Source organism: Ranitomeya variabilis, chromosome 3 (genome assembly GCF_051348905.1).
Source record: "Ranitomeya variabilis isolate aRanVar5 chromosome 3, aRanVar5.hap1, whole genome shotgun sequence".
Classification (NCBI taxonomy): domain Eukaryota; kingdom Metazoa; phylum Chordata; class Amphibia; order Anura; family Dendrobatidae; genus Ranitomeya; species Ranitomeya variabilis.
In genome coordinates, this window is record NC_135234.1 from 78196382 (window position 1) to 78223610 (window position 27229).

General features: G+C 44.5%; 1 protein-coding gene and 1 long non-coding RNA gene across 4 annotated transcripts in view; one reads left to right on the plus strand and one right to left on the minus strand.

Annotated features, from left to right (window-relative positions):
- Positions 1 to 2299: 2299 nt before the first annotated feature.
- The window catches only part of LOC143817959 (uncharacterized), a 129784-nt gene continuing 104854 nt past the window's right edge, over positions 2300 to 27229 (plus strand). Inside the window, exons 1-2 of the mRNA XM_077299418.1 lie at positions 2300 to 2402; positions 7404 to 7542. Coding sequence (XP_077155533.1) covers positions 2337 to 2402; positions 7404 to 7542 — 205 coding nt within the window. The 5' untranslated portion in view covers positions 2300 to 2336. The remainder of the gene's footprint in view (positions 2403 to 7403; positions 7543 to 27229) is intronic.
- LOC143815221 (uncharacterized) overlaps positions 7151 to 27229 on the minus strand; it is a 127399-nt gene continuing 107320 nt past the window's right edge. For all 3 annotated transcript variants that reach the window (XR_013223702.1, XR_013223701.1, XR_013223700.1), the window contains exon 5: positions 7151 to 7484. This is a non-coding gene — a long non-coding RNA (uncharacterized LOC143815221). The remainder of the gene's footprint in view (positions 7485 to 27229) is intronic.

Sequence of the window (27229 nt, forward strand, 5' to 3'; positions counted from 1 at the left end):
ACATTTTCATTTTTTATGTTTTTTTCATATTTTTTGGTTTTTTAGTGTTATTTTTCACATTTTGTAGATTTTTTCTATTGTGTTATTTTGGTACAGAACTGAGATATAGATAAGCGGTGTCTCTAACCCTAGGATTATGATCCCCTAATAGGGATGTTTTTTATCTAGATTTTTTGATGACTAATTGTATTATACTGGATTATTAATAAAGATTGATTTTTTTAAGGGGTAGATTTGTTTTTTCGGTTGTTGGTTTGCTGTAGACTCCCCTACTTTAATTGTTTATACAGTTGTATTCCTTCAATGACAACCAGTCGTCCTGTCCCTGCAGCTGAAAAACACCCCCATAGCAAGATGCTGCCACTACCATGTTTCACTGTTGGGATTGTATTGGGCAGGTGATGAGCAGTGCCTGGTTTTCTCCACACATACTGCTTAGAATAATCACCAAAAAGGTCTATCTTCGTCTCATCAGACCAGAGAATCTTATTTCTCATAGTCTGGGAGTCCTTCATGTGTTTTTAGCAAACTCTATGTGGGTTTCATATATTTTGCAATAAGGAGAGGCTTCCGTCGATCCACTCTGCCATAAAGGCCCAACTGGTGGAGGGCTGCAGTGATAGTTGACTTTGTGGAACTTTCTCCCGTCTTCCTACTGCATCTCTGGAGCTCAGCCACAGTGATCTTGTGGTTCTTCTTTACTTCTCTCACCAAGGCTCTTCTCCCACGATTGCTCAGTTGGACTGGATGGCCAGGTATAGGAAGTCTTCTGGTGGTCCCAAGCTTATTCCATTAAAGGATTATGGAGGCCACTGGGCTCTTAGAAACCTTGAGTACTGCAGAAATTCTGTCTCCGAGATCCTTGGCCAGTTCCTTTGACCTCATGATTCTCATTTGGTCTGACATGCACTGTGAGCTGTGAAATCTTCGCTGGACTCCAATAAAGGAGTAGAACCATCTCAAGGAGTATCACAAGGAAATGGACAGCATGTGACTTAAATATGAGTGTCTGAGCACTTTCTACATTTCTGTTTTTTTTTCAGTCAAGATGGGGTGCAGAATGTACATTAATGAGAAAAAAATGAACTTTTTTGAATTTACCAAATAGCTGCAATGAAACAAAGAGTGAAAAATTTAAAGGGGTCTGAATACTTGCTGACATAACAACATAATTTGCTGGCAATTGTGTCTCATCAGCATCCACCTCTTACCACAGTAATTGCATTTTCCCACCATCGCCTTCTTGTAAGAGTGGCTGCTCATATATTTGTGCATCGCTATATGCGGTCTCCTCATGTCCTGATTGAAACGGGCCAGAATCTATAAATGAAATGTGAACAGCTCTTTGGAGTGTCCAAGTGTGGGATCACTTGTCTCCGGGCACTCGGCATGATGGGCGAAAGAAGGATCAGGGGTCTGGGAAAAATTTAAAGGGGTCTGAATACTTTCCGTACCACTGTAAATTAACTTTTGATGATATCCTAATTTTGTGAGAAGCACCTGTATGTAGCCACACAAGGGCACAAAAGGAAAGGGGTCCACTTCACCCTCCAAAGCAGGTGGAGCTGTGCATTATGATGAGCCATTAGACTGAAAAGGTCCCATATTCTTGCACAGGAGCCCTCTTTTGTCTTTCTCTGCCAGTGGTTAGATGTATATCGCTTCCCACTGCTGCAGGGAAATAAACAAATACTAGTGAGGAGAAGACCATTGATTAGAGATTTAGCAGGTGACTAATGTCTGGTTGTTTTTTCACAATATTTCCAGATGTTAAGGTAACTTTTTTTATTAAGCTCCTTGAAAACCTATACAACTATTAATGTAGTGGGATGTGAGCGTACAAGAACTTTAATTATTTGATTATACACATATTGGCATTATAAAAAAAAATTATATTAAACCAGGACAGTCCACAAACATAAAGGACTTTTTTACCCTGTCTGTAAAAAAAAATTAAGTTGTCTGTAATTTTTTTAAGAAGTTAATACGGATTATTATGACTGTAATTAATAATTATCTTAATTTTTTCAGTTCACAGTGAATGCAGATGATGTCTTCAAATCAGACTTATGGGCTGTAGACATGTGTTCCCTTTAATGTCTGGATTATGGGCAAAGTACGGTACATTACCAATTCTATTATAATGCTTTATAAGTGTAGAGATAAACACATGGCTACTGTGTGCAGTGATCTTCCAGCAAATACTGGGTTAATCTTTTGTTTCCTTACCGTGTAAATAAACTCAGGTACTCCGCCTGCGCCTGTCTATCCGGAACAGATTTGCATAGTTTGTTGTAGCAACTTCTTTGCTGGTAATATACAAATCAGAGGAAGGCATGGCAGCGAGCTCAGAAAGTCTCATATGGCTGGAAAAAACTAAATTACAGATCCAAACTCTACAGGTAAATAAGCCTCTATAAATAAAATTCATTGCAGATTGCTGGATATTAAACACATGTTCTAAACTGTATTATAAAATGTTATCATGGGATTCGGGGATGTTCCTAAAATATCCAATTAATGTTTTTTTTATAAAAACAATATTTAAAGAGTCATGTGACTGGCCAAAAGATATACAGTGGGGACAATACATATTTGATCCAGTGCGGATTTTGCAAGTTTTCCTACCTACAAAGAATAGAGAGGTCTGTAATTTTTATTGTAGGTACACTTCAACTGTTAGAGACAAAATCTAAAAATAAAAAACAGAAAATCACATTGTATTTGTATTATTTTTACATATTTAATTAGCATTTTATTACATGTGTAGTGTGACTGTGTTCACACCATGCAGTAATGAGGCAGTGACCCAGTAAATTTCAATGCAAATGTCTTTATTATCCAAAACACACAAATGAAAAGCAAACAGTATCCTCCGGATCACAGCCGGGGTGTCAAAACAGTCTGAGACTGGTTGCCATGGGTTACTGCACCACCCACCATGCAGTATTGAGGCAGTGACCCAGTAAATTTCAATGCAAATGTCTTTATTATCCAAAACACACAAATGAAAAGCAAACGGTATCCTCTGGATCGCAGCCAGGGTGTCAAAACAGTCTGAGACCAGTTGTCGTGGGTTACTGCACCACCATGTCACGCTGAGGGGGCACCAGGTGTTCATCTCCCTTGGCTCTGTGTTGACTTCACACACAAGCCGGATGTTGCAGAGCCACCTGCTCTGCAGCTTGCAAACCAATACACTCAACCCTTTTCTGCAACGTTTTTAATGGGATCTGTTGCCATGGGCCACTTGTAAGACCCGACTGGAAGGAGTGAACTGCCCCACCACCATCCTGTAGTTCACTCCAAAAATAAAAGCCCATGCCGGGTTTTCTTATATCTGCCTTGGCCAAATAGCTTGACCAAGTCCACACTTACCGTACTTTTATTCTGCACTGCAACCACAGCTATGTCTGGGACTGCAATGCACTCCAGTGACCTCAATTCATTTCTATGCGCATCCTGGGGTATACATACCGTCCCTCACATACAATTCACCTCACTGCCTCACATATTCCCCCCCTCTGTTCAAACTTGTGGGGTAGAACATGTGTCACCATACAGGATGCCCATGACAGGGCATCTGCATTTCCCTGTGACTTCTTCTCCCGATGTTCCACTGAAAAACTAACATTTTGTAGGAAGAGGAACCATCTGATGACTCGAGCATTCCTCTCCTTTGCATTGCTCATCCACACAAGGGGCGAATGGTCCGTTACCAAACGAAACTGACTCCCAAGCAAATAGTAGCATAGGGACTCCAAGGCCCACTTAATTGCCAAGAACTCCTTCTCCACTACGCTATAATTTTTCTCTGCTGATGGTAAGTTTCCTGCTCAAGTAGGTGACTGGATGTTCATTCCCATTCACCTCTTGCGACAGTACCGCTCCTAGACTTACCTCTGAGGCATCTGTTTGAACGATAAAGGTTTTCTTGAAGTTGGGGCTGATGAGGACTGGCTGTCCACACAACGCCGACTTCAGGGACTGGAACGCTTCCTCCGCTTGAGGGTTCCACTGTACCATAGCTGACTTCTTACCATTTAACAGATTGATAAGGGGTGCCAATCTCCCAGCAAAATTGGGTATAAAATGGCCGAGGTACCCAATGATGCAGAGGAACTCCCTCACCTATTTTGTACTTACCTTGCCTCAATCTTATTTATTTGGGGTTTGATAACCCTGCGGCCAATCACTTATCTTATGTAATGGGCTTCCATGAGTCCTGTCACGCATTTTCTTGGGTTTTGAGAGAATCCAGCACTGCTTGTACCTGGGACAGGTGGGTATGCCAGTCAGTACTAAAGATGATATCATCTAAATATGCGTACGTCTGATGAGGCTCTAACCCTATGTCCATCAGACTCTAAAATGTAGCCAGAGCCCCATGTAATCCAAAAGGCAAGACGACATAGTGATAGAGATCCTCTGGCATTATAAAGGCGGTCTTTTCTTTTGCCAATTCTGTCAGTGGTACCTGCCAGTAACCTTTGGTAAGTTTGAGTGTGGTGAAGTAGTGGGCCCCGCCAAGTCTCTCAATTAGCTTGTCCACCTGGGGCATTGGATAAAGGTCAAATTTTGACACCTCATTCAATTTCCGGAAGTCATTGCAAAATCATAATGACCCATCTGGCTAACCTACTCACTCCGGGATTCCTCAATGACTCCTAACTGGAGCATTTGCTTTGCTTCAGCTGTGATGGCTTGCCTCCAGGCTTCTGGCACTCGGTACAGTTTCATCCGTACCCTTACCCAAGGCTTGGTGACAATGTCATGCCGGATCACAGAGGTCCAACCCGGCAGTTCTGAGAATCCGTCCTTATTCTGTTGCACCAAAACCCAAGCCTCCCGTCGCTGCTGTTTTATGAGAGCATCATTTATCTTAACCTCACCCCTGGCCGCGTCCTTGGCCAGTGACAGAGGGTTCTCTGATGGTACGACCGGTCACCTCCGTACCCAAACATTCCCAGTCCTTCCAGGCTTTTAGCAGGTTCACAGGATACAGATGTTCTGGTTTTCTTTTTCCGGGCTGATACATGCTGTAATTCACTTCCCCACCTTTTCCCATATGTCATATGGCCCTTGCCACTTGGCCATGAGTTTACTCTCTGCTGTTGGCTCTAGCACTAACACCCGATCTCCTTCTTTAAAGGACCTGACGGTGGCTCTTTTATTAAATGTGCGGCACTGCGCTGCCTGGGCATCCATTAGATGCTCTTTTACTATGGGCATGACTGTTTCAATCCGCCACATGCTCGATTACACGCTGATGCGGAGTTGGCTCCTGTTCCCACGTCTCTTTGGCTACGTCCAGCAACCCCCTAGGATGCCTGCCATACAACTGCTCAAAGGGGGAGAATCCCATGGAGTATCTCGCAGACAGCGAACATCAAATAGGGCAGTAACATGTCCCAATCTCTTCGGTCCTTGGAGACCACTTACTTTTCACAGCATAAATGTAAGGGTCTTATTAAATTTCTCCACCAACCCGTCGGTCTGTGGGCAGTACACCGACATGCGCAGCTGTTTAATCCGTAGCAGCTTGCATAGCTCCCTTGTCACCTTGGACATAAAAGGAGTCCCATGATCTGTAAGGATCTCCTTTGTTAGCCCAAGGCGATAAAACATTGCAAACAGCTCTCGGTCGATAGGTTTTGCCGATGTGTGATAAAGTGGTATCGCCTCTGGGTAACGGGTGGGATAGCCCACTATGACCAGAATATGTTGATAGCCACGTGCGGATTTCACTATAGGCCCCACCAGATCCATTGCAATTCACTCAAATGGTACCTCTATAATGGGTAGAGGCACCAATGGACAGTAGGTGTGGTGAGTTGACACTCAGGACATGACTAACAATACCTCTGCACCTCAGCATAAATCCCGGGCCAGAAGAATCGCTGCAGTATGTGTTCCTGAGTTTTCTTTACCCCTAAGTGTCCTCAAAAAAGAGGACTAAAAATCCTCCAAAAATTCAAGAGTTAATACAGCAGAAAAAGGGCAGTGATGAGGCAGGGACCCAGTAAAGTTCAACGCAAATATCTTTATTATCCAAAACTCACAAATGAAAAGCAAACAGTATCCTCCGGATCACAGCCAGGGCATCAAAACAGTCCGTATCTGAGACTGATTGCAGTGGGTGACTGCACCACCGTGTCACGCTGAGGGGGTGCCAGGTATGCAATTCCCTTGGCTCTGTGTTGACTTCACACACAAGCCGGATTTTACAGAGCCACCTGCTCTGCAGCTTGCAAACCATCACTGACGCACCCAACCCTTTGCTGCAGGGTTTTTAATGGGATCTGTGGCCATGGGCCACTTGTACGACCTGGCTGGAAGGAGTGAACTGCCCCACCACCATCCTGTAGTTCACTCCAAAAATATAAGCCCATGCCGGTTTTACTTAAATCTGCCTTGGCCAAATAGCTTGACCAAGTCCAAACTTACTTTTATTCTGCACTGCAACTATAGCTATGTCTCTGACTGCAATGCACTCCAGCAGCCTCAATATGCTTTTATGCGCATCCTGGGGGATACATATCGTCCCTTGCATATAATTCCCCTCACTGCCTCACACATGTCATGAAATAAGAATTTGATCACCTACCAACCAGCAAGAATTCTGGCTCTCACAGACCTGTTAATTTTTCTTTAATAAGTCCTCCTACTCTGCACTCATTTACCTGTATTAATTGCACCTGTTTGAACTCATTACCTGTATAAAAGACACCTGTCCACACACTCATACACAGTGGGTACGGAAAGTATTCAGACCCCTTTAAATAAACTTGCAAACATTTCTACATTTCAGTTTTTTTCAGTCAAGATGGGGTGCAGAGTGTACATTAATGAGAAAAAAATGAACTTTTTTGATTTTATCAAATGGCTGCAATGAAACAAAGAGTGAAATATTTAAAGGGGTCTGAATAGAATACTTTTCGTACCCACTTTGTGTGTGTGTGTGTATATATACACATATATATATATATATATATATATATATATATTCACTCACATTTGTTTTGTGTGTAAACATTATATTTGAACATGGTATGTAATGATATTATGATCTTCAATGGAGAATGTAAAAGAAGAGGTTGGACAAGGAAATTACATCACAATTTTTTTTGTTGTTGTTAAGTAATATGTCTTTATTTTGCTTACAAATCCTCAGAGAAAACCACATGAAAATCCGCATCAAAACCGTGTGGATTTTCAATAGCGTTTTCTGCTGTTGAAAAGGCAGAATCTGCGCAGATTTTTACAACTGCAAAATCCACAAGGTGCGCACATACTCTAAAATGCTTAGCCAGAAAGATTTAGGTAGAGAGACACAGTACGCTTTACAAATTCTTTTGGTAATGGTGTCCAATAGATCTATTTCCTTTTCTCTGCATTGATAGGAATGGAAGGAATTTTCAAGTAAATTATATGATGCCGTGCAACAACAGATGACTGAGAATAATATCAACTTCTTCAATGACCTGTCAGAAACAGAAAAGATTTTTGTCCTAGAAAAAGCAGCCAAAGCTCTGAAGTCAGGTATTGTGAATAAATAATATGTCTTCCACAAGGTGAATCTTTGTGCACAGAACCTGTAAAAATACACATGCGATATCAATGACTGTGTTATACGAAGACTTTGATTTACAGTCATGGCCAAAAGTGATAGAAATCCTTGAAAATGTTCCAGAAAATGAAGTACTTCTCCCAGAAAATTGTTGCAATCCCACATGTATTGTTATACACTTTTATTTCCTTTGTGCGTATTGGTACAACACAAAAAAAACTGAAAAAAATAGGCAAATTGGACATAATTTCACACAAAACCTCAAAAATGGGCTAGACAAAATTGTTGCCATCCTCAACTTAATATTTGATTGTACACCCCTTGGAATAAATAACTGCAATCAGTCGCTTCCTATAACCATCAACAAGCTTTTTACACCTCTCAGCTGGAATTCTGAACTCTTCTTTTGCAAACTGATCCAGGTCTCTCATATTTGATGGTTGCTTTCTCCCAACAGCAATTTTAGGATCTCTCCACAAGTTTTCAATGGGATTTAGGTCCAGACTCATTGCTGGCCACTTCAGAACTCTCCAGTGCTTTGTTTTCATCCATCTCTGGGTGCTTCTTGAAGTAAGTTTGGGGTCTTTGTTCTGCTGGAAGTCCCATGACCTAAAACGCAAACCCAGCTTTCTGACACTGGTCACTACATTGTGACCCAGAACTTTTCTTTGTAGGCCTCATTTCGGTTTAGTTAAATAGTAGAATTATGTGCTTTAACAAAAAGCTCTATCTTGGTCTCATTTGTCCACAATTTGCTTTCCCAGAAGGATTTTGGCTTACTCATGTACATTTTGGCAAACTGCAGTCTAAATCTAACTTTTTTATGTCTCTGTTTCAGTAGTGGGGTCCTCCTGGTTCTCCAGCCAAAGCTTTTCATTTCATTCAAATATCGACGGATAGTTTGGGGTGACACTAATGCACCCTGAGCCTGCAGGACAGCTTGAATTTCTTTGGAACTTGATTGGGGCTGCTGATTCACCACCTGGAGTATCCTGCGGCGCAACCATTCATCAATTTGTCTCTGCCATCCACGTCCGGGGAGATTAGCAATAGTGCCATGGGTTGTAAACTTCTTGATTATGTTGCACACCGTGGACAAAAGAACATCAAGATCTCTGGAGATGGACTTGAGATTGTTGATATTGTTCAACAATTTTGCTTCTCAACTCCTCAGATAGTTCTTTTCTCCTCTTTCTTTTCTATATGCTTAGTATGGCTTACACATACACACAATGCAAAGGTCAACTTCAACCCTTTTCATCTGGTTTCAGGTGTGATTTTTCATATTGCTCACACCTGTTACTTGCCACAGGTGAATTTGAATGAGCATCACATGCTTGAAACAAAGTTGTTTACACACAATTTTGCAAAAGTGCCAACAATTTTGTCCAGCCCTTTTTGGGAGTTTTCTGTGAAATTATGTTCAATTTGCCTTTTTGTTCTCATTTTTTTGTGTTGTTCCAATACACACAAAGGAAATAAACATATGTATAAGAAAACATGTCTAGTTGCAATAATTTTCTGGGAAAAATATTGTGAGAAGTGTGAATGACAGCAGCGAGACCTAATTGCTTCTACCACCACCCTGGAATGAATCATCATCAGGGGGCAGTGATAGAAGCAGGGTGAGTGACAGCAGCCCTGCCTCACAGCTTCTATCACCACTGTAAAAATGAATTGTCCTTACAAGTGTTTACAGAATCAGGGTGAGTGACTGCAGCGCCACCATACAGCAGGCATTATAGGCATCAGACAAACCTTTTAACAGTAAGTAATTGTTTGCCAAGTTACAGTGTACCTGTATCCTATTAATTGTCACAATTTGTATTATTGACAAACAGATCTGCAAATAGTAGAGTAAAGCAAGAATAACAAGAGTATGGATATGTGCACACGTTAAAGGGCCACTGTCACCCCCCCCCCAGCCGTTATAAACTAAAAGAGCCACCTTGTGCAGCAGTAATGCTGCAGTCTAACAAGGTGGCTCTTTTAGTTTTTGATTCATTTATTACCTCAAAAAAGCGTTTTAAAAATTGGCCACACATACCAGATATTGTATCTGGAGGCGGTCCGAAGCGTCCTGTATGAATCCCCCAACTGCCATCACTCATCTCTTCAGGGCCGATGGTCCCCGCCCCCTGAGCGCTGTTATCGTCTGAAATCCGGCGCCTGCGCTGTGCGTGCCTGCCTGGGGCCTGCGCAGTGTTCATTGTCAGTGCGGCCACCTGAATCCCCCGCCCCACACTGTTATTCATTATGCACAGTGCGGGGCTGGGGTTCCTGGGCATGCGCACTGCGCTGTTTAGACGCTCCCCAGCTCCGACGCTCCCCAGCTCCCCCGCCTTCCCAGGAACCCCAGCCCCGCACTGTGCATAATGAATAACAGTGCGGGGCGGGGGATTCAGGTGGCCACACTGACAATGAACACTGCGCAGGCCCCAGGCAGGCACGCACAGCGCAGGCGCCGGATTTCAGACGATAACAGCGCTCAGGGGGCGGGGACCATCGGCCCTGAAGAGATGAGTGACGGCAGTTGGGGGATTCATACAGGACGCTTCGGACCGCCTCCAGGTATAATATCTGGTATGTGTGGCCAATTTTTAAAACGCTTTTTTGAGGTAATAAATGAATCAAAAACTAAAAGAGCCACCTTGTTAGACTGCAGCATTACTGCTGCACAAGGTGGCTCTTTTAGTTTAGAACGGCTGGGGGGGGGGTGACAGTGGCCCTTTAAGTATTTGGTGCAGAAATTTCTGCACCATTTCTGCATCGCTTGGCAGGAAAATTGCATCATTGCCGCAATTTTATTGCATTTTTTACTTGCGTTTTTGTTGCTAATTATTTTGTATTGATTAGTATGAGTGAAATGTGCAGAAAAAACGATGAGGCTACATTCCCACAATGAGTTTTTGGTGAGTTTTTGATGTTGCAGATTTTTTGCACCAGTTCTGTACTTATTAAGTAAAATAGGTCACTTACATGTTTTTGAAAATACGCAGCGTGAAAAACTCACCAAAATCTCATCGTGGGAACATAGCCCGAAAGAATTTAGATACTGCAGATTTAAATCTGCTCAAAATCTGCAAGTCACATGTGCATGAGCCTTTGGGATTCTCATTCACTTTGCTGGCATCAGAAAAACCTTTCAGGTTTTGTGACAAAACTGTGCAGGAAAAAACGTTACAAAAATGCAACGTGCACACAGCTTTACAATACAAAGAGTGTAACTTCACAAGTAAATGAACTCTGTAACATCCAACGGTTGGACAACTCCCACTCTAACGTCATGTAACTCTCCTAACATGACAGATGACTAAATACTGTATATTAAAATGTACATATAAATAGAGAGCAATTACTGCGGACACCACTTATGCCCAGTCAAATTATGGAATTATGTGTGAATTAGATTACTGGAACAAAATTAAATAATAAACGGCTAATCACTATACAAATATGTCAAACTAAAGGAATGATCACATCAAAATTGCTCAATGGTATCGATAGGCATTAACTAATATTTTAAAACCAATAGCCAAAGAACAAAAAGTCCCATTTTAACCAATTGTAAATAAAGCATAACTTTTATATGTTAAATTAAAAATATGGGTAACTAGTGTAAGGCTGCTTTCACACATCAGGTTTTTTGCCGGATGCCGTTTCCGGCGTCGCGCCGCATCACCGGATCCGTTTTTTTTTCAGGAGACCGGATGGCAACCAGATGAGACGGATCCGGTTTTTCGCCGGATCCGGACAACGGATCCGGCGAAAAACCAGATCCGTCTCATCTGGTTGCCATCCGTTTCGTCCGGTTTTCTTTCCGTTTTTTTACGGATCCGGCTTTTAAAAACGCCCCCTGAAAGGCGGTGATGATTGGCCGGCGTAAACCTATATATACAGTGTTCCCACATCTGTGACGAGTTGGAGAGGAGCAAGATACAGAGCAAGATGGACGGCATTATTGCAAAGATTCTGCAGAATAACGTGGATTTCATCACAGAGGCGAATCGATTGAAAGCAATTATTATTGAGAAAGAGCGAGAGAGACAGCGTGTCATGCGTCTGCGACGACTCCGTTTGTGGATCCACCCCATCATGGCACAGAGAATGACCCGGGGAGTCTTTTCCACTTTGTATATGGAGCTTCGAGGTGACCCTGACAAGTTTTTCAGCTATGTTCGGATGAAAGCGGAGAACTTTGATATATTGGTGGAGCGGGTTGAACATCTGATAAGAAGGAGTGATACCTATTGCCGATTCTCCATAACCCCGGCTGAGCGTCTAATGGTCACTCTTGGTAAGCATTCTTTTTCTATCTACTCTTGTAGCGCACTTTCATTGATTGATATTTTGAATTTGCAGTAATTTCTGCCTTGCTTTTGTTCACAGATTCCTAGCAACTGGTGAATCCCTGTCTTCATTACATTTTCAGTTCAGACTGGGCATTTCAACCATATCAGGAATAGTGAGGCACACTTGCCGTGCACTGTGGGACTCTGCATGAAGAATACATTCCACATCCCACAATGCAGACATGGTTGGAAGTAGCTGACAAATTCCTGGAAGTGTGCCAGTTTCCCAATTGCTTGGGTGCGGTGGACGGGAAACACATCCGTATTGTGAAACCGGCTGGTTCTGGATCTCAGTATTTCAACTACAAGAAGTACTTTTCCATAGTGCTGATGGCCATTGCTGACGCGGATTATAAATTTGTAGCGGTGGACATTGGGGCGTATGGCCGTTCTAATGATTCGCAAATTTTCAAACTGTCTTCTATGAGGCGGCATTTATATGGACAAACCTTTTAATTTCCCCCCCCAAGACCACTTCCTCAAACCTCTGAGCCACCAATGCCATTTGTATGTGTTGGGGATGAAGCTTTTCAGCTTTCCGAGCATCTTTTGAAACCCTGCTCCAGCCGTGGATTAACCAATACTAAAAGAATTTTCAACTACAGACTCACACGTGCAAGGAGAATGGTGGAGTGTGCGTTTGGGATCCTAACTGCCAAATGGAGAGTTCTACTAACATCCATTAACTTGAAGACAGACACTGTGGATGAGGTGGTGAAAGCGTGTGTTTTCCTACACAATTATGTTATATCCAAGGAACAGCTTTCCATTGAGGACCACTCTTCCGAAACCACCTTGGCGGATTATAGCAACCAGACATACAGAAGTTCTGCCACAGTTTCCAGAATACGGGATCACTTTGCAGAATATTTCATTTCACCCCAAGGAAGAATACACTGGCAGGATGAGAGAGTTTAAACACTTTGCATGTACCTAGTAATAACTGTCCTTTACCCATGTTGTGTACCTGTTGTTTTTACCTTTACCCATGTTGTGTACCAGTTTGGTTTTTACCTTTTAGCAATGTTGGGTACCTGTTTGTTTTTTACCTTTTACCCATGTTGTGTGCCTCTTTGGGTTTACCTTTTAGCAATGTTGGGTACCTGTTTATTTTTAATTTTTAACCAAGATGTGCATCTGTTTGGGTCGTACTCAAAGTACTTTATCTGTTACCAATAAACCTTGTTTAACAAAAGTGTAATTGTAATTGTCCCTAATGAATAAATACAAGAGAGTTTTAAACCAAAAAGTTTTATTAAACACTAGCTGTACTACCCGGCTTCGCCCGGGGTAATAACTGCTGTTAGCAAAATAGAATGTGTTAACAAAAATTTATTCTGCACAAAAAAACCACAAAACAAATAGATAGAAATGTAATTATTAAAAGGCAAAAACTAAGCTAATAGAAGCATTTTACAACATATATTTCAACACCAGAGATATTCCACACAGATTTAACTAAATTGGCCAAGTAATGTGAAGTAATCTTCTACTACTTATTCGAGAGCCTTTTGATAAACGACATTCTTAGTTTTTCCTTCAGGTGCAAAGACAAACAGATTTTTGGCTGTTCCAACTCTTGAACAGGCCACATAAAGTTGACCATGAGAAAAGCATGGAGATTGTAAATCTAAGCTAGCTGAAGAGCCCGGCGTTGCCTGGGCATAGTAAATATCTGTGGTTAGTTATAGCACCTCACTTCTCTTATTTTCCCATCACGCCACTCATTTTCCCCATCACATCTTTCATTTTCCCCCTCACATCTCTCATTTTCTCCCTCACACCTCTCATTTTCCCCCTCACTCCTCTTATTTTCCCCCTCACTCCTCTCATTCCCCCCTAACACTTGTCATTTCGACCTCACATCTGTCATTTTCCGGTCACTCCACTATTTTCCCTCACTCCTCTCATTTTGCACTCACACCTTTTCATTTTCACCTCACACCTCTCATTTTCACCTCAGTATATACATGTTTGTTATCTCCCTTATATATAGTATACACCTGTATGTCATCTCCTGTATATAGTATATACCTGTATGTCATCTCCCCTGTATATAGTATATACCTGCTGTGTGTCATCTCCCCTGTATATAGTATATACCTGTATGTCATCTCCTCCTATATATAGTATATACCTGTATGTAATCTCCTCCTGTATATAGTATATACCTGTGTGTCATCTCACCTATATATAGTATATATCTGTGTGTCATCTCCTCCTGTATATAGTATATACCTGTATGTCATCTCCTCCTATACATAGCATATACCTGTATGTCATCTCCTCCTGTATATACTATATACCTGTAGGTAATCTGCTCCTGTATATAGTATATACCTGTGTGTCATCTCCTTCTGTATATAGTATATACCTGTATGTCATCTCCTGCTGTATGTAGTATGTACCTGTATGTCATCTCCTCCTCTATATAGTATATACCTGTGTGTCATCTCTCCTGTATATAGTATATATCTGTGTGTCATCTCCTCCTGCATATAGTATATACCTGTGTCATCTCCCCTGTAAATAATATATACCTGTGTGTCATCTCCTCCTGTATATAGTATATATCTGTATGTCATCTCCTCCTGTATTAGACCTCATTCACACGTTATTTGGTCAGTATTTTTACCTCAGTATTTGTAAGCTAAATTGGCAGCCTGATAAATCCCCAGCCAACAGTAAGCCCACCCCCTGGCAGTATATATTAGCTCACACATACACATAATAGACTGGTCATGTGACTGACAGCTGCTGGATTCCTATATGGTACATTTGTTGCTCTTGTAGTTTGTCAGCTTATTAATCAGATTTTTATTTTTGAAGGATAATACCAGACTTGTGTGTGTTTTAGGGCGAGTTTCGTGTGTCAAGTTGTGTGTGTTGAGTTGCGTGTGGCGACATGCATGTAGCGACTTTTGTGAGATGAGTTTTGTGTGGCGACATGCGTGTAGCAACTTTTTGTGTGTCGAGTTGCATGTGACAGGTTAGTGTAGCAAGTTGTGTGCAGCAAGTTTTGCGCATGGCGAGTTTTGCGCGTGGCGAGTTTTATGTGTGGTGCCTTTTGAGTATGTGCAAGTTTTGTGTGAGGCAACTTTTGCATGTGTTGCAACTTTTGTGCATGTGGCAATTTTTCCGCGTGTGCAAGTTTTGCGTGTGGCGAGTTTTCCATGAGGTGAGTTTTGCACGTGTGGCGAGTTTTGCATGTGGAGAGTTTTGCGCGTGGCGAGTTTTGAGCGGCGACTTTGGTGTTTCAACTTTTATGTGGCGAGGTTGGTGTATGTGTGGTGAAATGTGCGCTGAGGGTGGTATATGTGTTCGAGCACGTGGTAGTGTGTGGCGCATTTTGTGTGTGTGTTCATATCCCCGTGGTGTGGTGATTATCCCATGTCGGGGCCCCACCTTAGCAACTGTACAGTATATACTCTTTGGCGCCATCGCTCTCATTCTTTAAGTCCCCCTTGTTCACATCTGGCAGCTGTTAATTTGCCTCCAACACTTTTCCTTTCATTTTTTCCCCATTATGTAGATAGGGGCAAAATTGTTTGGTGAATTGGAAAGAGCGGGGTTAAAATTTCACCTCACAACATAGCTTTGACGCTCTCAGGGTCCAGACGTGTGACTGTGCAAAATGTTGTGCCTGTAGCTGCGACGCCTCCAACACTTTTCCTTTCACTTTTTCCCCATTATGTAGATAGGGGCAAAATTGTTTGGTGAATTGGAAAGCGCGGGGTTAAAATTTCACCTCACAACATAGCCTATGACGCTCTCGGGGTCCAGACGTGTGACTGTGCAAAATTTTGTGCCTGTAGCTGCGACGCCTCCAACACTTTTCCTTTCACTTTTTCCCCATTATGTAGATAGGGGCAAAATTGTTTGGTGAATTGGAAAGCGCGGGGTTAAAATTTCACCTCACAATATAGCCTATGACGCTCTCGGGGTCCAGACGTGTGACTGTGCAAAATTTTGTGGCTGTGGCTCCGACGGTTAAGATGCCAATCCCGGACATACATACACACACACATACATACACACATTCAGCTTTATATATTAGATTATTAAACAACCAAAAAAACATACAGGTAACTAAAGGTTTTCATACGTCGTGGTGGAGATACTGTTGAAGGGGCTGTCGGATAGGGACACTTCAACAGTGGGAGTGTGCAGAGAGGAATGGGTTGGTGGTGGGGAAGGATCAATAGGTAGTGGTGAAGGAGTGGAGAAAGCAATTGAGCAGGTGGACAGGAAAGTGGGATTGGGGTTAGGAATTTGGTAGGATGGAGGGGTGTAGGTTATGTTTTGGGAGGATTGGGAGGCAGAAGGAGTGATGGGTGGAGAAGAGGGTGATAGAGGCTGTTGGAAGTGGGCAGGGAGAGGAGGCGAGGATGAAGTAGATGGGAAGTTGTAAGGGTCGGGATCATATGGGTGGGAAGGGGCACGGGTGGGAGGCTGGTAGTGTGGCTGGTGGGAAGGGGCACGGGCGTGAGGTTGGTAGCGTGACTGGTGGGGAGGGGCACGGGCGTGAGGCTGGTATTGTGAGGGGTGGGAAGGGGCAGAGTGGGAAGGTGCAGAGTGGGAAGGTGCAGAGGGTTCCTCACTGTCAAAGTGTCCCTCGGTGGCGGCCTCCTGAGGGATCGCCCCAGAAGGGTTCAACTGTGCTGCAGGCTCCCGAGTGCTCCCGACGGTTCTGTGGAAGAAAAGTGAAAAACAAAATATTAGTATACTGTCATTGCATGGACCTGGCTGAAAGAGCAAAAGAGGTTTAGACATGTAAAACATGTGGTGGGTAATATTTACCTTCAGGTGACCATCGTTGACCTGAGGAACGACAGGGCCCTTGCATATTTGTACGTGCTCCTGCGTCCTCCAGATCCACTCGGGGCCCACATCTCTTTGTTGAACTCCTTCTTAAAGCGATCCCTGATCGACCGCCACCTTTTCACAATCCGCTCACCTGTTTAAAGGAGAAAGACAATTGTTTAGAAACAGCATTTTGGAATGCATCACCAAAACTGAACTGAGGATACTTACGTTCTTTAATCTGGGCCCGATCATCAAGGTCCTTCCACCTCGGTATCAGTTCGCGGCAGATTTGCTCCCAGAGTCGACGGGTCACTGAGAGATCAGCATGGCGGCGGTCACCCATGTTCCACAACGGCTCCCTGTCTCTGACAAGATCGATGAGGAGGTCAAAATCAAGGCCGACCTCCTCACCGTCCGAATCTTGAGCACGCTGTGAAACCTGTTTGAAAAGGGGGAAAGAAAATTAACACCAAATTTGAAACATTGCTAACCTCCCCCCAAAAATAAAAAACCTACACAACGCCGGCCGCCACGAGAATTACGCCGACGACCCTGGAAGCCACTGGAAGGACCTCTTGCTTGGGCACCAGATTCCGAACTCTAGAAGAAAAATGAAAAAAATTAGGTGCTTATTGGTAGCCATTCTATGTGTTGTGTGCCATGTGATCTATATGTTTTGTATGTGTTGTGTGAGGTTTGAAAGTATCAGTTTCTATGTGTTTTGTTGTATCTTGTGTTGCATCTTGTGTTATGTTTTGTGTGTAGTGTAGGGTGTGTTTCCACAATACATGACAGATACATACCAATTGTGAGCCCTCTCCGTGTGTTTCTCCACCCCTTCCCTCTTCTTCGGAGAGCACCTCTTCTACTGTGGAGTCAGCTTCATCAGCTTCCTACGATGAAAGATTAAAAAATACATTATAGATACACACTCACACACACTCACACACACACACACACTCACACACACACACACACTCACTCACACACACACTCACACACACTCACACACACTCAACAACGATGGAGCAAGAGAACTTATGTTCATATTTACCTCTGTGCGTTGACGTAGATGAGGAGGGCTCCCCAAAGACATGGCTCTCAGCTCTGTGGCAGGCTGTAGCAGGCTCTCAGCTCTGTGGCAAGCTCTGTGGCTGGCTCTCAGCTCTGTGGCAGGCTGTGGCAGGCTCTCAGCTCTGTGGCAGGCTCTCAGCTCTGTGGCAGGCTCTGTGGCTGGCTCTCAGCTCTGTGGCAGGCTCTCAGCTTTGTGGCAGGCTCTCAGCTCTGTGGCAGGCTCTGTGGCTGGCTCTCAGCTCTGTGGCAGGCTGTGGCAGGCTCTCCACTCTGTGGCAGGCTCTGTGGCTGGCTCTCAGCTCTGTGGCAGGCTCTCAGCTCTGTGGCTGGCTGTGGCAGGCTCTCAGCTGTGTGGCAGGCTCTCAGCTCTGTGGCAGGCTCTCAGCTCTGTGACAGGCTCTGTGGCTGGCTCTCAGCTCTGTGGCAGGCTCTCAGCTGTGTGGCAGGCTCTCAGCTCTGTGGCAGGCTCTATAGCAGGCTCTCAGCTCTGTGGCAGGCTCTGTGGCTGGCTCTCAGCTCTGTGGCAGGCTCTCTGGCAGGTTTCTGGCTCCTTCCGTCTTGGCAGGGTGTTGGCTCTTCTGCTTTTTGTCTGGAAATGGATGAAGGCCTCATGGCCCTGCTTTATATATAGTCCAGGGGGCTGACCATAGTTTTTGGAGAATGCTCAGTGTAAAAAGCCGGATACGGCCGCCGGATCCGACTTTTTCAGGATCCGGCACTTTCCGGCGTCCATTGAGATGCATTGTTGCAAAAAGCCGGAAAGGCCGGATCCGGACTTTCCGGCTTTTTCGCCGGAGACAAAAAACGTTACAGTAGACGTTTTTCCCAGACGCCGGAATCGACTCGCCGCCAGATCCGGCATCAAACCGGAAGGAACGCTGGGCCATCCGGCGCCAATAATATTCAACGGGGGAAAAGCCGGATCCGGTTTCTCTGGTTTTCAAATCCGTTTTTTGGCGGAAGAGCCGGAATTCGCCTGAAACAAAAAACCTGATGTGTGAAAGCAGCCTAAATCGCATCTTACAGTGCACATAAAAATTTAACTCTGTTCCTTATTGGTATTATCTATGTTTAAAAGTATCTAAAATGGCCAAATTGCTCTGCCAGTTGAGTGGATCAATTGTAATATACATGTGAATAGATCAATCTATTTGTAGCTGCATAGTTGTACAGCTCCAATGACCTCAAATTATATAACTATTAGAGATGAGCAAGCACTAAAATGCTTGGATGCACGTTACTCGAACTAAGCAATTCCTAATGCTCGGATGCTCGTTTCGAGTAATGGGTACAATGGGAGTCATGGGTAAATAAGAGCATTTTTCCAGGTGACCCTACAAGGAGATCTGGGGGCAGTGAAAATGATGAAATTTATGGAAAAGTGCTGAATGGAAAGAGAACAGCATGGGGAAGACCCCTAGAAGAATCTCTGACTCCCAGATCGCTGCTGAGAGCAATAGTGTCACACTTTTACTCCACTTTAAGGACTGACAATAAAACATTCAAGATCAAAGAGAAATTGGAATTTTCAGGAAAAAAAATTTAAAGAAACGTTCTATCGTATATAACAACTTGTATATAAGGCAAAATTTAAAAAGGATTTTATAAAAAATAATAATTTAAGTATAATTTAAATTTTTATTGAAATATTGAAAATTTCAGTGTAATATATGAAGGAAGCAAGAACTGCCAAAATGTGATGTAAGAAAAGAGGGACTCAGATACAATATGTATTAGAGACAAAGGAGGGCCTCATACACATTCTGTTCAAACTGTTATTGTCATGGGGATACAAGGAGGGCGAGAGCTAATAACCCGGGCCCCTGCAATTTCCCTCAGACTAGAGAAATTCTGTCTGACCCTCTACCTGAAGTTTACACTGAAGGTGTGCATGTTCAGGCCTCCACCCTCACCCTGCCTCCTGATTAAGCCCTAGACTGAACACCACCGCCCACCACCCAGTGAATGCAATAGACCAAGACCCACAGTTACAACAAACAAGGATAAAGGAAAATATACACCACGCCGCAGTCAATCAGGAATACACTATAAAGGTGCAGGGCAAAATAAATACAAATATAGGAAGGAGTAAATAAGACAAAGGAAAATACACCACCAGCAACGATTCTCCAACAACCAGCTCTCCACTCCGGACCGAGATAACTACGGATAAGACAGAAGCTATAATCGGCGACGCCCAAAGATTAGGAGAACCATTTAAAGGAAATGGGCATGGCCCAGCTTCCAATCCGAGGATCAGATAAATTAACCCCGGAGCAGCCAGACAAAAACTAGCCGACGCCAATGAGCAAACAGTGGTCAAACGTGGAATTACCGCTGTCTGTCAGACGACCTGGTCTGAACAGTGTCCGACATGACAGTACCCCGCCTTCTACGAGGGACCCCAGGGCCCTCACGGCTTATAGGACCCGGCTTGTCTGGATGGCGATGATGAAAACACCTGACCAGCCGATCCGCATGAATGTCCGAGGCTGGTACCCAGGACCTCTCCTCAGGCCCATAACCACGCCAGTGTACCAAATATTGTAAAGTGCTTCGCACCACACGAGAGTCAACCACCCTGGAGACTTCAAATTCTAGGTTACCATCCACCAAGACTGGAGGTGGCATAGGCGCCGCATCCACAGAACCCACCACCTTCTTAAGAAGAGACCTGTGGAACACGTTGTGTATTTTATACACCGTAGGGAGCTCCAGTCGGTACGCTACTGGGTTAATGACGGCGGTGACCCTAAATGGACCAATAAACCATGGACCCAATTTAAGGGATGGTATCTTGAGTCTTATGTTTTTTGTGGATAACCACACCCAGTCATCCACACTCAGGTCCAAACCTGGCACACGCCTACTGTCAGCCACACGTTTGTACCTAGCACCCACACTCAACAGGCGCTGTTTCATTCTCCTCCAGACTGATGACAATTGTGTTCCTAACTGGTCTTCCTCCGGAACGCCGGAAGAGCCTCTCTGACTCAACGTACAAAACTGAGGATGTAGCCCGTAAACACAAAAAACGGAGACTCCCCAGACGACTCCTGGTGGTGGTTATTGATGGCAAACTCAGCCAAAGGAAGAAAGGTAGACCACTCCTCCTGGTTATCAGAGACAAAGCAGCGCAAGTACTGCTCCAAATTTTGGTTCATACGCTCGGTCTGACCATTTGACTGGGGATGAAACGCAGACGAATGACACAACTTGATCCCCAGCCGTGAGCAAAATGCTTTCCAAAATTTTGCTACAAACTGAGTACACCTATCTGACACGATGTCAGACGGAACTCCATGAAGCCTGACCACCTCCTGCACAAACACCTGAGCAAGAGTCTTAGCGTTAGGTAAAGAAGGCAAAGACACAAAGTGCGACATTTTTGAAAACCGATCCACAATCACCAAAATGACCGTGTTCCCAGCTGAGGGAGGCAAATCAGTGATGAAATCCATGGAGATTTCCGTCCATGGCTTACTCGGTACCTCCAGAGCAAGTAGTGTGCCAACAGGACGGGAGCGGGGCGTCTTCGCCCTAGCGCACGTGGTGCAAGCTGACACATATGAGACCACGTCCTGTCGGATTTTGGGCCACCAAAACCGACGTGACACCAACTCCAAAGTACCTCTAACCCCTGGGTGGCCAGCCAGGACAGTATCATGATGCTCCGCCAACACCTTTAGGCGGAGATGAAGCGGTACAAAAGATTTGTTGATGGGAAGCTCAAATGGTACCTCCTCCTGAGCCTCGGCAATCTCAGCCTCAACCTCGGTAATGAGGGCTGAAACCACAACACCCTTTTGGAGAATGGGTACTGGGTCTTCCCGAGGTTCTCCCCCCGGAAAACACCTGGACAGAGCATCCGCCTTAGTGTTTTTAGACCCTGGTCTGTAAGTGACAACAAAGTTGAACCGCGTGAAAAACAAAGCCCAGCGAGCCTGCCTGGGAGACAGACGCTTGGCAGACTCCAAATACAGCAGATTCTTATGGTCGGTAATAACAGTGACCTGATGTACCGACCCCTCCAAGAAGTGTCGCCATTCCTCAAAGGCCAACTTAATAGCCAACAACTCCCTGTTGCCGATATCGTAGTTAAGTTCAGCGGACGACAGTTTTTTTGAGAAATAGGCGCACGGACGCAAACCACTCAAGGATGAGCCTTGAGATAGTACCGCCCCCACACCAACCTCAGACGCATCGACTTCCACGACAAAGGGTTTAGATACGTCTGGCTGCACAAGAATGGGGGCTGAAACAAAACTGTTCTTGAGAAATTCAAATGCGCGAACAGCAGCCTCAGGCCAAACGGAGAAATTGGTACCCTTTTTAGTCATGCCAGTTAGCGGTTTAGCAATGATAGAAAAATCCTTGATAAATTTCCTATAGTAGTTAGAAAACCCAAGGAACCGCTGAAGTGCTTTCAGGTTATCAGGACGTTCCCAATGCAGCACCGCTTGCACCTTAGCGGCGTCCATTTTAAAACCAGAAGCAGACACAATATAACCCAAGAAAGGCAACTCTTGAGCAAAAAATACACATTTCTCAAGTTTAGCATACAGCTTATTCTCTCTGAGAAGCTGTAACACCTGCCTGACATGATCTAAATGAGCATCACGGTCGCAAGAATATATGAGGATGTCATCTAGGTACACGATAACGAATTTCCCCAAAACATGCGAGAACACATCATTGATGAAATGTTGGAACACTGCAGGTGCGTTAGTTAACCAAAAAGGCATCACCAAATTTTCAAAATGACCCTCAGGGGTATTAAAAGCCGTCTTCCACTCATCACCTTGACGGACTCTTATGAGGTTGTACGCCCCCCTGAGGTCAAGCTTGGTAAACCACTTAGCACCTGCCACCTGGTTGAACAAGTCAGGTATCAGTGGCATAGGGTATGGATCACGAACCGTAATCTGGTTCAACTCCCTGAAATCCAAACACAGGCATAATCTTCATGAAGAAGAACCTTGCTGCCACCGGCGAGGATGACGGCCTGATGTGCCCTTTGCTCAAACTTTCAGAAATGTAATCCTTGAGCGCTTGTCTCTCCGGACCGGAGATGTTGAACATCCTTGCTTTAGGCAACTTGGCCCCTGGTTTAAACCTGATAGAACAGTCATAGGAGCGGTGTGGCGGCAACTCTGAACAACCCTTCTCAGAGAAAACATCCGCATAATCCTGAAGTGACTCAGGAACGCTTGAAGTCACAGCGGACACACATGTGGCCAGGCAATTCTCCTGACAGAAATCACTCCACTGGATTATATCCCGAGTTTTCCAGTCAATCACCGGGTTGTGTGTAGACAACCATGGAAAACCCAGAACCAATTGTGCCGGAAGACTCTTGAGCACCTTACATGTGACCTGCTCGAAATGAAGAACCCCAATGTGGAGTTTAACCTCAGCCACGAACTCAGTTATCTCCCCCTGTGGAAGAGGAGCAGAATTGATGGTGACCACACGGATAGGATGAGGCAGTTTTTCAATCTTAAAACCAGCAGTGTGCGCAAACTCCTCATTAATGAGATTTGTGGCGGAACCACAAAAATAGTGATTGATATCTCTCTGCCAGCGACAACAACTTTGGCAGGGAGCATGCACTGAGAAATCATCATGGAGGATATACATAAGCTCAGATTGGACTCCTCCACACCCTCTGAGCTCAGAAGTTTTTCGCCGTTGCATTTTTCTTTAACAGCAGAGGACAGATATTAATAAAATGACCAGTTTTACCGCAGAAAAAACAGGCTCCCTGCTTCCCGAGTACAGGGGTATGATTCTTAACATGTGACACCCCTGCGATTTGCATAGATTCTGTGGGCTCACCTGCAGCAACCTCACGTGAACCTAAACCTTCACCTACAGGCGGCGTCTCATGATTCCCCTGACGCAAACGGCGATCAATGCGGACAACAAGACTCATAGTGGAAGCTAGTGAAGCAGGAGTCTCGTACATCAGGAGGGCTTTTTTAACCCTATTAGAAACTCCATTCCACTGAGTGTCAACCGCCCAGCGGCGAAATTCAGAACAGTAATCCTCTGCAACACGCTCCCCCTGGCAAATAGTGCGTAACTTAGATTCTGCTAGAGCCATTCTGTCTGGATCGTCGTAAATGTGTCCTAGAGCAGAAAATAAACTCTCCACTGAGTTAAATGCAGCAGAATCAGACGGCAACGAAAATGCCCATGCTTGGGGATCCCCGCTTAATAAAGACAACACCAGGCCCACACGTTGAGCCTCATTACCAGAGGAGATCGGGCGCATACGGAAATACAGTTTGCAAGCTTCACGAAAAGAAACAAATTTACTGCGTTCCCCAGCAAATTTTTCAGGCAAAGGAAACTTGGGCTCATTAACTCCTCCTGTCGCTCCAGCCTGTATATTAGATACTGCTAGTCCCTGTTGCTGCACTGCTCCCCTCAACTCTGTGACCTGTAGGGACAGCGCCTCCAACTGGCGGGTTATGGAAGTCATGGGATCCATGACAAAACACAGAGAAGAGAAAAAAAAAGGAACCCCTTTTTTTTTTTGTTAGGCCGATTATAATGTCACGGGGATGCAAGGAGGGTGAGAGCTAATAACCCGGGCCCCTGCAATTTCCCTCAGACTAGGGAAATTCTGTCTGACCCTCTATCTGAAGTTTACACTGAAGGTGTGCATGTTCAGGCCTCCACCCTCACCCTGACTCCTGATTCAGCCCTAGACTGAACACCACCGCCCACCACCCAGTGAATGCAATAGACCAATACCCACAGTTATAACAAACAAGGATAAAGGAAAATATACACCACGCCGCAGTCAATCAGGAATACACTATAAAGGTGCAGGGCAAAATAAATACAAATATAGGAAGGAGTAAATAAGAAAAAGGAAAATACACCACCAGCAACGATTCTCCAACAACCAGCTCTCCACTCCGGACCGAGATAACTACGGATAAGACAGAAGCTATAATCGGCGACGCCCAAAGATCAGGAGAACCATTTAAAGGAAATGGGCATGGCCCAGCTTCCAATCCGAGGATCAGATAAATTAACCCCGGAGCAGCCAGACAAAAACTAGCCGACGCCAATGAGCAAACAGTGGTCAAACACGGAATTACCGCTGTCTGTCAGACGACCTGGTCTGAACAGTGTCTGACATGACAGTTATGTAGTGGTACTCCTAGACTCATAAAGGCTATGCAATGCCAACAATTACATGCAGGGTTATCCATACATTCACACAGTGCAAAGTCATTAAAAAGTTATAAGGAGGGTCATCATACACCCTTGAAGTCAACAACTTGCGGTCCTACATATTTTGAAAGTGTAGTTAATGTACTCCTACACTCATAGGCTTTGCAGGAAAAAAACATAAGTAGGGTCATCCAGTTAGCCATAGACCCTTGAAGGCAACAACTGGCGGGCCTCATTCAAATATTGAAGATTAAATCCATTTTATGTGCTGCTGTCATCTGGTGGTGTGGAAAAGTTGTTTTATCAAATTGAGCCTAACAGCACTTTCTGCTGACAGGTGAAAGCACCTGTCTGTCCCCCCCTCCCCGGAAGCGCTAAAACCCACTCAGACAAGACGCTAGTGGTAGGGCTGCACAACAAAGGCATAGGCATAGAGGGACAGCTCATGCCAGGTGTCCAGCTTTGAGACCCAATACCTGAAGGTCACAGAGAAATTAGGAAATACGCTAGTTTTCTTGGACAGGAATTGTTGGACCATCTTTAAAAACTACCCAGTTATCAGGGCCTGGATGCTGGGAGGGTGTTATGAAATTGGCCCAGGCCTTTGACAGGGTACCACTGACTTTGAAGTACCTGGTGTGTGCCTCCTTCATCTCCCCTCCTTGGTTGGGCAAGGAAGCTTGCCCCCTGCCTATAGCATTGTCTGATGGGAATTTTTTGGCCTTCTGCTATAACACCATTTTAGTAGACCTCTCTGCTTGAAGAAGGAAAGATTCAAGGTTCTCCTTGTAGCTTGGGTCTAGCAGGGTGAACAACCAGTACTCTTTCTTGGCCAAGATGAATGTAACGTGAGGGTCAAACGAAAGGCAGCCAAGGTGCCAAGGTCTCTACAGCCAACACTTCCATATCTCCACCATGATGATTACACTCCATCTCCTCTTCCTCCATCTCTTTCACCTCTTTCTCCTCCTTTTCCCATCTAGGTAGGAAAGATGGGACGAAGCTTGGGTAGGTACTAGCCAGCCAACTAGTATCAGCCAGTTCCTGTTCCTCTTCCTCCTCCTCATCCTCCACCTCTTCATTGTTACCCATTCCACGCTGAGCAGATGAGATGAGGCTGGGTAGTATCTTCTTGCCTTCCTCCATCCCCACCTGTTTGCATATATAGCTTCATGTTTAATTGTGAGAATTGTCTGTTTAAGTAGGGACAGAAGCGTGATTGTTGCTCTGACTATGGCATCATCGACGCTCACCATCTTTGTGATGTCCTCAAAGTCTGAGAGAACTGCACAAATATCAGACATCCATGCCCACTCTTCAGTTGTTATGTGCAGAGGCTAACCAGAATACTGATGGGCATGTCGGAGCTGGTATTCCACAACTGGCCTCACAAAGTCTTGCCACTATGTGCAGTGTTGAGCTCCAACATATGGTGACATTGCACATCAGTCGGTGAGCTGTCACTTGCATGCACTGCTGCAGCAGTGCCAGAGAGGCGGCAGCTGTAGCTGACTCGCATAAATGGTCACTGACATGGCATACCTTGATCAGAAGCTCTAGCACAACTGGGGATATATTCAGAAACCGCTGGACTACCAAGTTGAGCACATGTGCCAAGCATGGTACATGTGTGAGCTTGCCAAGCTTCACAGCAGTCACCAAGTTACGCCCATTATCACACATGACTGTGCATCTTTATTGGCTGTGTAACAGGTGCCAAACATGCGGGCCAGGGATTTGAGTTTCAAATTCCAGCATCGGCTAATGCTCTCAAAGTGCCAAGCATGTCCGAGCACCCAGATACTTGAGTGATATCTGAGTATCACGGAGTACGTTCACTCATCCCCAATAACTATCATACAAGCAAAAGCACTGCGGTCCATTATCTGACCATCAGGGATTGTATTCTATTTTGAAATAACCAGTGGAAAAAGGCACTAGTAAAATAGAGAAAGAGCCTCCCCAACATGTTTCACCCTTCATCAGGGTAATGAAGCAAATGCATAGGTAAGACTAATAAGGTACAGACCAAACCAATAGGTGGGACTAATAAGGAATAAAGTGTAACTTTACTGTGCGTATGTAACATATGATTTGCACTAGGTACTTATGTTTTTAATTTAATAGTTACCAGTTATGTTTTATTTTGGATTGATTAAAATGAGATGTTTTGGCCTTCGGCTATCAGATTTCAATTCAAACTAAAGGAATGGGCTGAACAGAAATGACACTCGGG